The sequence below is a fragment of the Macrotis lagotis genome, chromosome 2 (assembly GCF_037893015.1).
Source record: "Macrotis lagotis isolate mMagLag1 chromosome 2, bilby.v1.9.chrom.fasta, whole genome shotgun sequence".
NCBI classification, from domain to species: domain Eukaryota; kingdom Metazoa; phylum Chordata; class Mammalia; order Peramelemorphia; family Peramelidae; genus Macrotis; species Macrotis lagotis.
Genome location: NC_133659.1, coordinates 75,537,397 through 75,554,045, shown reverse-complemented (window position 1 = coordinate 75,554,045; position 16,649 = coordinate 75,537,397). Strand labels below are relative to the sequence as shown.

At 45.5% G+C, this 16,649-nt stretch overlaps 1 protein-coding gene across 2 annotated transcripts in view; it reads right to left on the bottom strand.

The window, feature by feature from the left end:
* Window positions 1-3,605: 3,605 nt before the first annotated feature.
* Window positions 3,606-16,649, bottom strand: part of KIAA1614 (KIAA1614 ortholog) — a 49,773-nt gene continuing 36,729 nt past the window's right edge. For both annotated transcript variants that reach the window (XM_074222177.1, XM_074222178.1), the window contains exon 10: window positions 3,606-7,494. In XM_074222177.1, the coding sequence (XP_074078278.1) occupies window positions 7,301-7,494 (194 nt within the window). In that variant the 3' untranslated portion in view covers window positions 3,606-7,300. The remainder of the gene's footprint in view (window positions 7,495-16,649) is intronic.

Here is a 16,649-nt window from a genome sequence, read left to right as displayed (position 1 = left end):
TGGATCTCAGGGGGTTAAGAGAGTAAATGGAGAATAAGTGATGGTGTTTTCTCCCAGAAGGGGAGGAGAGATCAGCATGACAGGCAGGATTGTTGGGTTAAATATGGGTTTTTTTTTAAGGATGGGAAAAAAATAACATGGACTTCTTGGTAGGTAACAGAAAGATTGGGATGAGAGATTAGAGGGAGTGGGAAGGAGATGAGAGCTAAGGTGCATCTCACGGGATTGGCTTTTGTAAGTAGAAGGGGCCTCCTTGTCATGCGAAATAGGGTGAAGGACATGGCGGGTGGGGTTATCTGAGAGATGTGAGAAGAGAATAAGGGAGGAAGACAGTTTTGCTTCTCTTCAGTGAAGCATGAGGCGAAGCATTCCACTGGAAAAATTCAGAGTAGGAGTGCAATGAGAAACCTGAGCAGGAGTCAGGAGGCTTAGCATGTCCCCTGTGGGGAGTAGACTTGTGAATCCGGAGATGTGAAAGGATTACCTCATTGCAGCAACACAGTTTCCTGATTCTGTTCAGCCACCATATGAATAGGCATGAAGGAAGCAGAGGAGGGATCTGGAAAGGCATGATCAGTGAAAGGGGCAAAGGGACCCCAGTGGAGAGCAGAGGGGTCAGAGTCCCCTAACTGCAATTCAAATGCCATTGGAACGTGTTTACCAAAATGTCTGTACAATGCAGATTAATTAGTGCTTTTTGAAAGGTGATGTGAGGTGAGGGCAGCAAAGATGAGTTCTATTTGCATTTGATACCAATGATATAGGGGATAGAATAAGGTGAACTGATTTCTCAAAGAATGAGATGGGGTGAGGAGGAACCAGTGGAAAAGTGATGACCGATGAGAGATGGGAGGATCCAGAAGGATGGAGCAACACAAGCAAGGATGAGGGGAACAAGTTAAACCGCCAAGTAGCACCTTGACCACTATCTCCCTGCTGGTAGTCCTGCTGCACATCACTGGGGTATTGGGAATGCTTCCAGCCCAGGACCCTCAGTCATCCTCTTGGAAAGCAATGCCTTGTGGGAAGGTAGGCTGGCAACTGAGCCACAGCTCCTGGAAACCCAAGAAACTCTTGTCCAACTAATTGCTACTTTCAAATGGTTTATGGCAGAGGCTCTGCTGACGTCCCCTCAGGACCATGGGATTTTCCCATCTGACTTGCAGCTGGAAGTTTCCCTTAGGCATCCTCTCCATTACAATGGAAGCACCTTTTCCATATGTGTCCCCAGCACTTTGCACAGTCCTTCTTAGGCTAAGGTTTAATGCTTTTCTCATTCCATAAGCCAACCTCATTTATTCATTTTAAAAAGAAAACTGAGACCCAAGATAATAAATACTATTAGAAGGATTTGAAACCAGGACTCCCGAGAAAGCATTCTTCCATTTTGCTACACTGCCTCACCAAAGAAATTTAGCTCAAGCTAGCTTCAACAGCTTCACTGCCTCCCCTTGTAACCACTGGGATTTGGGGGTCACCAATTATAGAAATTGAGGGTTGCTGAAAGACTAAAGAATTCATGTGCTCTCTGGGATTTTAAAGTGCTCAGAATTTTATTACAATTTTATTACAGGTTAAAACTTTTCCTTCTCCAGTGCAACAGGCACTTTAGGCCAAAGTAAAGAACAAAAGGCCAGGTGAGATTGAGAGAGAGGTAGGGGCAAAAAGAGAGGACCAGCCCAAGTGGAGCTCCAGCCTGGGGTTTTACAGCCTTGCTCCTTATCTGGTCACTGAAGGGGGCCAGGGGACCTGCCCCCTCCCATGGGACTGAAACCAGTTAGAAGGTTGGGAATGAGGAGACTGGATTCAAATTTTACATTTGACCATGAAGCAATAGGAGTCAATTTATATCTCAAGAGCAAAGAGCCTTCCACCCTTTGACAAGATTCCCAGGTTTAACAGTATCCTAGATGACAGGATTTGTTTCTAACTCTAACTTTCTACACCCTTAATTCTCTACATCACTCTGACCCCTAGGAACCAAAGGCTGCTGCTGAAAGGAATTCTGCTTTGTTTGGTGGATTTGGGCCTGACCCGGAACAGAGACTGGAGTGGTTTGCCATTTCCTTCTCCAGCTCAATTTACAAATGAGGAAATTGAGGCAAACCGAGTGAAGTGACCTGCCCAGGGTCACACTAAGAACCCAGCTCAGGGGCTGGATTCAAGCTCCTGCCTTATGAGCTAGAGTTCATAACTCCCCCTTTCCCACCTTTGAGTCCCACCCCTCCTTTATAGGCTTCTGTGACAGCTTTGTGGGATCTTGCTCCCCGGATCCCTGAGTGCTGTGGTTTGCATCCGATGCAATTATGGAATCCAGTTATTTCTACCCAAAGTTGAGGAGTGAGTGGAGGGCTGAGCTTGGGGTCCCCGAATACTCTTGGGACCCTGGTCCAACCCAGTGCTCTCAGAAGTTGACTTTCAATTACAGAAAAGTTGCTGCTGTGCCCCCCCAAGAAAACCGAGGTTCGCCGGCCCCTCCCTTTAAAATTATTACTGTGTTTTTACCACCCAGTGGACCCTCAAAGACTTTGCCTGGGCATCTCCAGGGGGTCTCCCAGAGGGGACCCCAGGGTTGGAGCCTCACCCAGGGAGGGGTGCGGGGGGGATGCCACCTCAGGGCATGCAGGGGACTGGGGAAGGCGGCAGTGGCCCCGGGAGGCGGCTGCTAACCCCCTCCCCAGCCTCGCTAATCATCTTGCCTTTTTTTCAGAACTCCCCAGACAGTCCAATCTGTCTCCCTCTGAAGCGGTTCCTCCCCGCCGCCCTTTCTCCTCTCAGTGGGCTCGGGAGGCCAGACCCTCCCCAGCACCCCACCCCTGTCTCCCCGGCCTCCCTGGACGGCCCCCAGCAATCTGTGCAGACACCCCAAAAGAAGCTGGGCAGGGATCGGGGCGTCTTGGCCACGGACACGGGCTGCCTGGGGGGCCGCGGCCGGAGCGGGGGTCGACCCCCTCTATTCAGTCAGAGCCCGGCGGACCTCTCTTCTCCCCTCCCCCCGGGCCCAGCCGGGTCACCCGAACAAAGAGGCCATTTGGGAGGGGGCGGGGGACCTTGACCTCGCCAGATTTTGCCGGGCGCCCCCGGGAGGGCCCCAGCTGGGGGGGGGGGTCGCCGGGCCCCTCCCCACGCCGGCACCTGGGACCCGAGGCTGCCCATCTGCCGCTGCGGGCATCCGGCCGCAGCCCCCCGCCCCGGGACCCCTCCCCTGCTCTCCCCATCCCAGGGGTCGGAGAAGCGAAAGATAAGCCCCCCGGGACACTTTGGCAGCCTGGCCCCCCGAGAGCGGGAGGGGAGAGCTGCACTGGAGCCCGGCCCAGGCTTCTGGCCCACAGCCTCCCCTGGGGGCAGCTGGGCCTCCTTGGAGGCTCCCCGGCCCGGGTCCTGTTAGGAAAGGTGGGGAGATGTGGTCCGGACCGAATGGCCCCTGGTGCTCCAGGGGTTCAGGAGCCCCGAGTTCAAATCCAGCCTCAGACACGATAACGTGACCTTGGGCTAGTCACTTCACCGTCATTGCCTTAAATAAAATCCATCACCAGCTCAGAGTAAGACAGGGAGAAGGCAATGATGAAACCCCCGCTTACATCCTTTTTACAGGTAACAGCTTGGGGGTGCCTGGACGCCGGAGAGCATGGAATTAAGGCAAAGGCAGTCCAGCGACTGGACTAGAGTCAGGCCCGGCCAGGGTGCAGCGGAGGACCCTGGGCCTTCCTTTGGCCAAGCTCTAAGCCCCCACAGCTTCCTCTCAGACCCAGTCTGTCTCCACATGCTCAGGGTACAGCTCCTCTAACTCACCCACCAGTTTGAAGCCCTCACACTGCTTTAGTCCATCTGCCCGAGACAGCTTGGCCTGTTCCAGCTTCTTGAAGTCACTGGTGAGAGTTGAGGGGCAGGTAGAGGACCCCAAAGGTAAGTGAGTGGTCCTTACAACGGAGGTGTGAGTGCTCCTTGGGTCCACTCTGGCTCCCATAGGAAGCCAACTTATCTCAGTGACCCTGGGGGCTTCCTCTGGAGGCAGGTCCAACTCACCCCCCCATCCCAAGATACCCTTCAAATGGAGGTATGATTTACTTTAGTCAGGTGTCAACGAGCTGCAACAAACCAAATTCAAATGTAATCTAAAACAAAAGAATGACAAAATAGATGAAAATACAGTAGGCTATAGACAATGTTCATTTGTGGTTTTCTAAGTCAATATGCTGCCCACAGGGTGTCCCTTTCTGACTGAAGTTTGTCGCCACTGGCCTTGATTTCCTAAGCCCTGGGGACTCTTAGGTTCCGGTGGCCAGTGGCAAGGTCTGCTGCTTCTACCTACACAGTCAGCCCAAGCAGAACTAGCTTCCCATCCAGGTGCTGCTGAGCCAGAAGCCTTGGTCCCCCCTGCCTGAGTGTGACCCTGTGTGAGTCTCCATCACCACATTTGTAAAACAAAGCCATTAGACCAGATGGCTCTGAGGTCTGTCCCTTCCAGCTCTTGGGTTGTCTGTCCTTTAACTACAGCAGGATATGTGCATCCCAGGGACTCTCCCAGCCGCAGCCCTGCTACATGGGGAGCACCTGTTAGCCCCGAGCTGTTGTTCCCAGCAGGGGAATTTCCCTACCCAGAGATTCCTGGTTTTAAGAACAAAAATTGGCTGAGGATGATTAAGAAGCAACAAGAAACAAAGGACTTGGCTAAGACTCTCATCCGAGGCGGGGCTCTTTGGATTCAGAGTTTCCACGCTGTGGTCTAGCAACCCTTTATTTTATCTTCTGGCCTAACCCGATACCTTTGGATCCTTCCCTTCCCTGAACCCCATCTTCATCAGACTCCCCGGATCACGGGAACAGAATCTCAGACTTGAAAGGGACTTTAAAAGTCATGGAATCCAACCTTTTCATTTTGCAATCCAGCGAGTAGCACACCCAGGGTCACACTACTTACCCACTTAGCCCAGTTCTGAGTCCAGGGCTCCCAGAGCTACCGCATGGTGACTCTCCCAGGGTTTCCCAGGAGACAAGGGGCACTGCCCAGATCCTTCCATCAAGAAGCAAGGTTTTGAGGAGCAAAGAGCAACGGTCTTTGTTCTCATCTTCCTGGAGCAGAGCCACCCAGCCCAGATGTTCCCAAGCCCGTTGCGTTACCAAGGATGTAACATTTGCAAAAACAATAAAACTAAGCCATATCATAGCAACTTAGTGACTGTGACACTGGGCCCCAGCCTCCAGTCAACCTGATAACTTCCATATCCAAATAAAGGGCTGCAACCTAAAGGTTTCCCTTTGGCAAATAGCTATAACCTTAATCTTGTAGTCCTCAATTCTTCATGGGCCCCCATTGCACCACAATCTGTTCTCTCTCCTCTCCCCTCCCAACATGGCAATGGGCAATGTGCCCACCTTATTCCCTTTCCATCCTTCCAAAGCCCTCTTCCCCATGAACTGCAGCCTCCCTGGACACCAGAGGATCTCCCTGAAGCTCATTTTTATAATACTCTATAGCTTTTTTCCCCCCTGGTTTTTGCAAGGCAATGGGATTAAGTGACTTGCCTAAGGTCATACAGTTAGGGATCATTAAGTGAGGTTAGATTTGAACTCAGGTCCTCCTGACTCCAGAACTGGTGCTCTACCTAGCTGCCCCTACTTTAAAGCTTCTAAAACCTCTTTTTTAGGATCTGAGTTCAAATCCAGTCTCAGACAAAAATAACCTAGCTGTGTGACCTTGAGCAAGTCACTTAACCCCATTGCCTTGCAAAAACCAAAAGTAAACAAAAACTCTTCTTTACCCAGATATGTAGACAATGCAAGAATCATACAGTCATGGAAATTCAAGGTATTAGATATCTCTAAAAGCAGATATCTCTTGCTGCTAGATGGCCCAATGATAGAGCACCAGGTTTGGAGGCAAGAAGACCTGAGTTCAAATCTAGCTTCATACTCTGGGCAAGTCACATAACCATTTGCCTCAGTTTCCCCATCTGTCATCAGGATAATCAAAGCACCTAATCTGCAACATTGTTATGTGGAACAAATGAGATAACTGCAAAGCACCTCATGTGTAAGTTCAACAATCATTTGCTTATCCAAATTTGGCTCAGAGGTTAAGTGATTTGCTCATAATCATGAGGTTCTTGTGTTTTCCCTGCAGTGTGCTATTTCAGGACAGGGTTCGAGGTGAACCAGACCCCTTTCTTCCTCCCCTCGCTCCCCTCCCTATGGAACTCAATGCAGAAGACAGAAGGGTTCATCTCCGAGTTTAATAACTTAAGAAACCACACGGCTTCCTGGTCCTCGAGCACAGCCAAGCCTCAATGAGATGAGTGGCATCGGGAAGGTAGCACCCTTTCTCCCCCCATTCATCTCCCATTCATCCTCCAATACCTCCAGGGCCCAGAGCCCAGGGGGGCTTGGCACATAGCTACCTCCTGCTTGACCAACTACCTTGGGCTGGCATAGAGCCTCCTGGAGACAAAGCAGGTTGTCTGAACTGGCACCAGCGTCCAATTCTATCATTAACGGGGTATGGGGGAGGGGGGAGAGCTGCAGAACCAGGCCAGGGGCTGCCAATTTTTTCTGATGGTTCTCCCCCCTTCTTAGAAAAGGGACTGGCAGGCAAATCTCAGGGGTGTGATCCCCTCAATTAACTGATTATCTGGCTGTTCCTAATAACTTTAAGAGATTCTGATCAAAGGGGACTTTTGTTTATGGACAAAGACCTCCAGATGATGAAAAAGATGGTCTCACTGGAGGAGAAAAGTAAAAAAAAGGCAAAGGGGCTTCATTACTATTGAAGAGGCTCTTTGGCCACTGGCTACTCAAGATCCAGGACCTCAAAGATTTAGAACAAAAGGGAACTAAGCCATCATCAGATCCAATCCTCCCATTTTTCTGATGAGGAAGGGGAGGGAGGCTCAGGGTGAGGGAAGCTGGTCTCCATCTAACCACTTCTAGATGCTGACCCTCCAGATCACCTTTTGAAGGGGGGGGGGTGTCAAAACTCACACCTGCTTCTTTCAAAAGAACAAAACCCTCAGCCACAGACATCTCCTGATGTCTTTTCCCTGCCAGGGAAAAGAGACCCATGAGGGCTTTCCCCCAATTTCCCTGTTAATTCTTCACAAAAGCAACACCCACCCTTCCTCCCTGGAGGAGCCTCTGGCCCTGACAGCAGGCTCTGGCAGGATGCCTCCCGCAGTCTGTGGATTAGCTCCATGTTTATGGAGCCTGGGCCAGAGATGGGCTTTTTTCCCCCTTCCTTCTCAGGGAGCCCTTGGATGCTTCAGGACAGCTGAGGTGAGATGGACAGACCAGCAGGAGCTCAGATCTACCGAGGGGGCCCTCTCTGCTTCAGCACTCGGATGGAGAGGCTCTCAGACTGGGCCAGAAGCTCATTGACAAGGGCCAGGCCCAACCCTGTCACCTTGGCCCCATTCACCTCCAGAATCTCATCTCCTGCTCCCAGCAGCCCAGAGTACAACTTGGCTGTGTTGGCATCTGCAATTTCTTGAACATAGAAACCTGGAAAGAAAAACAGAGAACTTAGCATACTCCTGCAAATAAAATCAGTACACATTTATGGAGCATGAACTGAAAACATTTTTTTCTGTGAGAGAGGTTCATAATCTTCCCCCCCCCTTAAAATAAATTTTACTTTTTCCACTCACATAAAAAGGTAGTTTTCTATATTCTCCAAAGTTCTTTAGTCTTTTTTTCCCTTATTCTCTATACTCCCACCCCACTCAAATCCAATTCATGTGTTTGTCATGGCATCACCTCCCTGTTGTCATGGTCTTCTTCAAGTATGGAGGACAAGCATCATTATCACACTCACTCCATGTATATGGGTGGAACAGGGGACCACCTATACGAGTCTAATATCAGAGAGCTGCCATGGTCTCAGTAATTTCCAATTCTTTATATCATATCATATATCAAATCCTTACATCATAGAATATTAGAGTAAAGAGTAGTTGGGAAATAGGAATGAGGGCATGGTGGCATGGAGTTGGGTGCACCCGGAGATAGTGGATGGAGGCAAGAACAGGCTATAGAAGTATCTCACAACAGGTCATCTAGTCCATTTGATAGATAAGGAAACTGAGTCCCAGAGAGTGATTTCTCCAAAATCATTCAAGGAGTAAAAATAGCCAAATCAGAATTTAAACCCAGGTCCACTAATCCTCAGTTCAGGGCTTATCTTATTTCACGACCTTGCCAATAGTGAACAAATCAATTCAACAAACATTTGTTAATCTTCCCTCATGGGGTATCCTCAGGGATACCAATCAAAACCACAAAACAATGTTCCTAAACTTTCTGAGTACTTCCAAGAAAGTTCACTAAAGATTCAGCACAGATCAGTCTCCCAATCTCATCACCCTCCACCATCTTTCTACCCCCAGATAACACCCATCTGAAGTCCTAACCAAAAGGAGCACATTCTTGAACTGACCCCAAGTCTACAGTCCCAACATATAAAAAAAAAATTTAACATTGATAATAGCTAGCATTTATAGGTTTCCAAGAGGGCTTTACAAATATGGCATTTGATCCTCACTATAATTATGAAGAACCTGAGCCTGAGAGGGAGTCAAGTGACTTTTCCAGGATCATACAGCTAGGAAGTATCTGAGATCAGATTTGAACTCAGGCCCTAACTAAGCAGCAACCTGTCTACTCTGCCACCTAGCTATCCCCTTCTAGAAGGGGATACTTTATTCAAAAGGAACCAGATAAGCAAAAAGAAGACAAAACAATATCACTGATTAGGAAGCCATCCTTTCAAGAAATCCAGAAAACAGGATGAAAGTGGAGATACAGTGAAGAGCAATAACAGAAAGGATATCTATCATCTTTGGCATATAGGAAAAAAAGAAGATTGGTGAGGAGTTTAGAAAACAGATAATGGTACTAGAGTAGCCATAGGAATTCAATTATCCTAACATTTGTGGGAAGGAGGGAAGCAACCAAGTTCTTGGCTTGTCCTAGGAGAACCCAGAGAACTGATCGTCTGGACTTGACTATCATCAGTCCAGAGGAAAATTGGGGGTGGCCTGGAAATGCTGGGAACAATGGGTGTGGGTGGGACAGGGAGCAAGGGATCCGTTCCTTCTAGAATTTTTGATATAAGAAAATCAGATTTGGGAGAATAGATTTAAAGGGTTCACAGAAAGTCCAAAGGGGATCTCACAGATTAAAATTCTATCAGCTCAAGGAGGGATGGGAAGTTTTCCAGAATAGGATTCTTGAAAAGTCAGGAAAAGAAACAATGAGATGGAAAAAAGAATAATAAGGGATTTATGAAAACATACAGGATTGAAGGGTTGTAGAAGAGAGAAGAGTAAGGTGTGGTATAGTTCCCTAAAAATGGGGCCAGGATTTCTAAGGCTCAGACTTTTTTATTTTTTAGGTTTTTGCAAGGCAAATGGGGTTAAATGGCTTGCCTAAGGCCACACAGCTAGGTATTAAGTGTTTGAGGTCAGATTTGAATTCAGGTACTACTGACTCCAAGGCCTGTGCTCTCTCCACTGTGGCACCTAGCCGCCCCTAAGGCTCAGAAACTTACGTGAATCTTGTAAGAAAAGCTTAAACAATAAAAAAAAAAACAGTTATGCTGTGGGGGGGGGAGAGAGCTAGGATTGGTGCTGAGTTAAAATGATGGAGAGGCAGCATCTCTCATCAAGTGTTATTTTTCTTGCTTTCTCTGCCAAGCAGGATAGATCTTGGAGCTGGAAAGGGAAGAATAAAAATGAGTAATGGGAATTGGATTTCCAAAATAAATAATGAGATAGTAAGAGGGTGCCCAGCTGCCCTTGATGACTTATGGCCCAGATGAACTATGCGTGCCCTGGGGTATGGAAAGAACTGGCAGGTGTGATCTGCTGAGACAGCATTGGTGTTCTCTGAAAGACTGGACTAGTAAAGGGCTCAGAAAAGGGATGAGGGGGTGGCTAGGTGGCGCAGTGGATAAAGCACCAGCCCTGGAGTCAGGAGTACCTGAGTGCAAATCCGACCTCAGACACTTAATAATTACCTAGCTGTGTGGCCTTGGGCAAGCCACTTAACCCCATTTGCCTTGCAAAAACAAAAAAAAAAAAAAAAGGGATGAGAGTAGAGTCTGCTAAGTATAGACTAGCACCTTTCATCTCTGGCACAATTCTGTCCGGCTTAGTGAAAAGCTTTTGATAAATGTAATTTTTTTTAATGGTTATTAGACTGATAGATCAGAAGAAATCAGACTGGTAACTATAGTTTAATCTAGAATTTGACGAAGTCTGACATAATATTTTTGTGGGTTAGCCCACAGGGCAATTAGATAAACCTGAGACTGGTTGGTTGGCTGAAACCAAAGATGCTCCTTAATGATGCCACGGACAGCTCTAGAGGGGATTGCCTCAGGTAGCCAGTATTCAGCCCAAATGAAGGCATAGATGGGATGTTTATAAAATTGACAGATTGGTAGCTAGGAGGGAAGTTAACATCTCAACAGGTTATCGAACATTGGGCCAACCTGAAAATAATGATATGGAAACAGAACAAATGTAAAGTCTTAGACTAGGAATCCAAAAAAAAATCAACATGTACAAGAAGGGGGAGTGATGTCTACACAACAGTCCAGTCATATGGATGGGTGAGAGTACTTTGGAAATCTTAACTTGCCAAATACATACATATATATATATATATATATGTATTATATATATGTTATATTTACTGTTATTAACACCAACTTAGAGTAAAGATCTGAATTAACACCAACTAAAGATAAAGACAAAGTTAAAGACAATGATTTCAGTTATTGATTTCAGTTATTAACATTTTTGGTTATTAATGTCAGTTTAACTGATGGAAGTGATTTCTACAAAATGGAGGTGACAGAGAAACTTCATCTTCTTGACAAGAGGAGAGACATGGCAGACAAGAGAAATGCTAGTTTACAACATAAACTGATTTGCTATGTCACCGAGGAGGTTGGTGGAAGATTATGAGCAGTGTTCTCTCCTGAAATAGTCGGGAGCTATTGGGGGGGGGGGGGAGTCTAGAAAATGTGGCATTTCGTGAGCCACATGTCCAAAAGAGAACTTATTATATTTTCCTCCAGACCTGGTCATCTTCTGAATTACCTTATTTCTGCTGAGGGTCCCACCAATCCATTTTAATTAGATTCTTAAATTTCAGGGCTATAATGCCTCACTCTCCCTTACCCCACATATCAAACCAATGATCAAGTCTTATCCATTCTACTTCCACAAGTGCATCAGTCTCCCACTCACACACCTCTGAGTTGGACTATTACAATAACTTTCTAAATGGAGATGGGCTCCATCCATTCAGCTGCCAGAGTGATTCTAGAAACACAGGTGTGACCTTGCCAATCCATTGCTCAATAAAATTCAATGGCTTCTTCTTACCCCTAGGAAAAATACAAATTCCTTTGTCTGGCATATAAAGCTCTTTGTAATGGATTCCAACCTCCTCTCCAGGCTTTATTGTACAGTATTCACCTTTGCACACAGTTCCATTTCTCACAAGCAACATTCCATTTCCAGTCTTTAAACCCTTGCCCTGGCTGTCCCACTGGCCTAATATGTATTTCCATCTTCATGTCCACCATCTTTTCTGCTGCCTGTCTCCCCTCCAGCTGCTTAACACCTTCCCCTGAAATTATCTTAGATTTTTTTCATATTTGTTTATGCAGGATGCTCCAAAAGTCTGAATGTGATTTTAAACTATTTGAGTTTTATGTCTATGTACATGTTACCTGGCCCAGTAGAATATAAACCCTTTGAGGCTTACATTCTATTAAAGGGGAAACAATGTGTGTCCATAATACCCGGGACATGGTAGGAACTCAGAAAATACCGGTGAGATGGGGTTTTTATGATAGCCATATTTCCTTCTTCCCTTTCTCTCCATTGACTTGGTCACCACCCTAGTTCAAGTCAACCTTTAAACTATTTCAAGATTCTATCCTTGGTTCATTTGCCTCCAGACTCTCCACTAGATCCAAATGGCTCTTCCTGAAGACCAAGTCTGACCACATCACTTCCCTGAGTTAGAAGCTTCAGTAACTCTTCTTTTCCATTTAGGGTAAAACAGAGTTTTCTGGCATTGTCCTCCTTGACTAGAATGTCCTCCCTAGCAGAATTCCCACTCTTTGGTTTTGCATCTCCAGCTCTTAGAGCAGTACCCCTCACATATCGGGCACATAATAAATGTTTGTTGAGTGAATGAACAAATGAATTAAGACTCCTGACATTCTCTGGAGAATCAACATCTCCCAAAAGGCAATGCAGAGACACAGCTAGGTTTACCTTGGCTGCAACCAGGAGAGTCCTGAAGCAGATCATTCTGGCTCCAAAGCTTGATTGTTAAATTTTCAGAGTGAGCATTTACATGGGAGAAGTAAAAAGTGATGGAGAAAATAAAGTAAAAGAGCTGGAGATTTTAGTGGACTTGGATCTCAACATAAATCAACAGTGTGACATGGTAGCAAAAATAGCAATGCCATCCTAGACTGAATTAAGAGAAATATTGTGTCCAGGACTGAAGAGGTCCTGCTGTGCTTTGCCCTGGTCAGACTCCACAGGCACAAAGGGGTCCTTTTCTGTGTCCCACATTTCAGGAAGGCCTTTGATAAAACTGAAGACTGTCGGAAAAGGGCAATGAGCAGGCCCTTTTCCTTCATGTCATATAAAAATCAGTTGAGTGAATTTGATTAGTTTACTCCAGAGAAAAGAGGAGTTAGGGAACATGAAATCCCTGGCTTTAAGAAGTATGGAAATGCTTTCATATGGAAATGAGATTCAACTGGTTCTGTTTGGAACTAGGAACAACAGGTTTTGGTTTTTGGTTTTTTTTTGTAAAAAGTGAATTTCCTCAAATTGAGTTCTCCCCAGATGGAGGGGGTCTGTCCCAGAAGGGAGTCAGGGCCCTCTCATTGGAGAGTAAGGCAGACGGTTGATCTGTTCAGGTAAGTTGGCAGGTGTGAATTGGACTAACCGGTCATGAATTTAAAATGCCACCAATAATAGGCAATGTTTAGTTATTATGCAAACTGGATTTGGGAGGCAGAGGAGGGTGATAGCATAATAAAGTTTCCAGGTGTTATCTCTTACTCGAATTTGGTCTACCCTCTGTTTGCCCAGCCTGCTCTCTCTTCCCTAGCTTCTCAACTTGACAGGTACTTCTCATTCATCTTGATTAAGCCCCCACTCTGATTTCCCTATAGAGCTTAATGAGGGGCCTGAGGCAGGCTTTGTCTAAACAGGAGAACTGCCTGCTGAGTTTTGGAATGTGTGGGTGGTAAGTGATGATAAGACTCAGAAGAACAAGACCAAAGACATACCTTTCTCTTTTGGGAGAAGGGAAACTGGTGGTGGGAGTCAAAGAAAAAGACATTTATTAAAAAAAAAAAATTACAAAGAAGATTAGTACTTTTTGTGGAAAGGACCTTTGATAAGAATGCTTGAGCTTCATGTTTAATCCAAATAAAAATTGTTAAAATCTCAAATTTGAATGGAAGCTCAGAGCTCCCCTGTGTTGAAGTGGACCTTAGTCACTTCCATCATTCAGCTGAAGGTTGGGAAGAGGATGATATCATCATATGTTTGTACTCCATCAGAAGTGGCCAGAGGTAATGTAAATACTGTAATTTTGAATTCAAAAAGAGAAAACACTTGGGCAAGAATTCTCTCACAAGTCATTCTCCACAGCAGACACTGATGGGCTCCAGTCCAGACCTTTATCACCCGTCTTCTAGGCTGCTACAATAACCTTTTGATTGACCTCCCTTCCTCAAGACTCTCTTCTTTCCAATCCATTCTCCCCTCAGCAGCCAAACTGATTTTTTTCCAATTGTAGGTCTGATCTTGTCCAAATAGTTCCTTATCATCTTTAATGTATTGGCATTTAAAACCCTTAACAACTTAGCGCTTCCTACCTTTCTAGCCTTGTTACACATAGCTTTCCACAGTTTAGAGTGAAGTCTTTCACATTCCTAACAAGCCTCTCAAACGAGTTTACTTATTATTTCTCACATATGACATTCTATTTCCAGCCTCCCAGACTTTGCATTGACTGACCTTCATTCTTGGAATTCTAAGAGGAGAGAGTGAAATTGAGACTTTGCTTATCTCTGCCTCTCTTAAATCCAATTCATGGGCAAGTTAAACATCACCCTTGGGAGGTCTTGGTCCTATGAGATTGAAGGAGGAATAACAACAATAGCAACAATAGAATCTTGAGTTTCCTTCTGGTCAGCTCAGTTATTGAGCTGCTACGTGAGACTTTTCTTCATTTCTCTACCTGAAAATGCCATTCTCTCAACATCTTGTATTTAATATATAGTGGACATAGATACACATACACACACACACACACATACATATATGTATGTGTGTGTGTGTGTGTGTATATATATATTATATAATCTGTCTCCCATCCATCCATCCCTCTATCTATCATCTATCTATCTGTCTATCTATCTGGAATTGTTAACCTGGGCTCTGTGTACTTGCTTTGTGCATCTTTTTATAATGTTATTTCAATATAATTGGCTTCCTTTATAATTGTATACATTCATTTTATTTATGCATTTAAAAACTTATTCTGAGAAGAGGTCCTTGGGGGAGAAAAGGAAAGGACCAAAGATTTGTTAAGCAGTTTCTCTATGGAAGTTACTTTACAGTTATTATCTGATTTTATCCTCACAGCAACTCTGTGAGGTAGATACTATTAGTACCCCAACTTTACAATTGAGAAAACTGAGTTAGACAGAGTTTGAGTAACATATCCAATGTCTGAGGCTGAATTTGAACTCAGGTCTTCCTAACCTCAAGCCCAGTGCTCTGTCCACAGAGCCACTTAGCTGCCACAAACTTTATCGGTCACCTAAGGGATTCATGTCAACAAAAATGTTAGGAACCCTTGCTATAATTTGGAACTAAGACCCCAAAGCTAATAAACTGACTATACCTTTGGACTCAGAGATAAGGCTATTAGATCTATACTCCAAAGAGATCAAAGAAGGAGAAATATGAAAATATTTATATCAGCCCTTTTTTGTGGTGGCAAAGAATTGGAAGCTGAGGGAGTGCCCATCATTTGGGAAACAATGGAACAAGTTATGGTATAAGGATGTGATATAGTACTATTGTGCCATAAGAAATGATGAAGGGATGGTCTCAGAAAAACCTGAGGCTTGTAGGAACAGATACAAAGTGAAGTGAGCAGAACCAGATCCACTTATACAGTAGCAAAAGTATTGTAATGATGATGACATTTGTCCTCCGTTCTTGAAGAAGACCATGACATCAGGGAAGTGATGCCAAGACAAGCACGAGAATTGGATTCGAGTGGTGGGGGAACCTGTGCTAAGTCACCAACCTCACTTTCTCCTCCAGGCATCAGGGTCCAGTGGCCAGGTATGAATCAGGATGATTGGAGATGGTCCTGGATGGCCTGTGAAAGACTTAGCAGCTCTGCTCTTGCCAAGGAGCAAAGGACTCATGATGGAATATGCCATTCACCTCCGTGTAGAAGGACTGATGGACAGGACAGGATGAAGCGTGTTTGCTTCTATTTCTTTATCTTTTTTTTTTCCTTTTCTGGGTATGGCTAATGAAATAATTTGTTTTCTATGACTGCACAGATTTGTGATGGGTTTGTATTTCCTGTTTTCTCAGAGGAGGAGCAGGGGAATAAAGAAGGGAAAGAACTGGAACTGAAATAAAATTAAAATTTAAAAAACAAAACAAAACCTTGCTCTCTATGTACAACTTGTCTCTCCCAATTAAATGTCCGGGTCCTTGAGGACAGAGACTGTCTTTGTCTCCATAGCAACTGACTTGTCCTAACTGCTTGTTAATGGATTGATGATCTCCTTCTCCTTGCTCCCCTGGAACTGTTGCTACCCCTCTCATAAACAGTGGGCATTAGCAGAGGGGTAACTTCTCTCTTCCCCGCTCATTTGGTGGTAACATCTGCAGGTGTGTCCATGGGATAGAGAGTTCTATGAGGACTGCAGTACCAGGACTGTCTCGTTGGCCTCGACACCAGCAATTCCTGGATTGGCCGCCTTAAGGTGTGAGGCCAGAGAAACTGGCCAGGGTCAGGACGCAGCCTCAAATTTGTAGCAGGTGTGGACAGGACACATCCGCGGCCTCCAGGGCCTTTAAGCATTGACTCCTTTCAGGGCTGGGGGGGCAGCAACAGAGGAGAATCTGAATAAGACCCAGGCCCCACAGAGATTTTGGGATCTGGGCATCAGGGGAGGTGGGGGCCAGGGTCCCCAGAGTCCACTGCTGGGACCGAGAAGAGTACCGCAAGGTTCTATGGTAGTGTTTCTCTTTCCCAGTGTGGATAATCTAATGGGGCACTTGTGTCTCACTCCTGTTTTCCTAGAAGATGGAGGTTTATTATAAGATGTGAACTCTTGGTTGCCTGGAACTCTTTATTTCTCTTTCTGTTTCCATCTCTTGGCCTGTCTCTGTTGTCATACAACAGACACACCAGAGACATACACAGAGACACAACACACAAGCACACATACAAATGCAGACATATAAACACCTCCACTGACATATACAGACACGGACACACATATACATACACAGACACACTGACACATACATATAACACAGACACAAAGACACACAAACACAAAGATATAC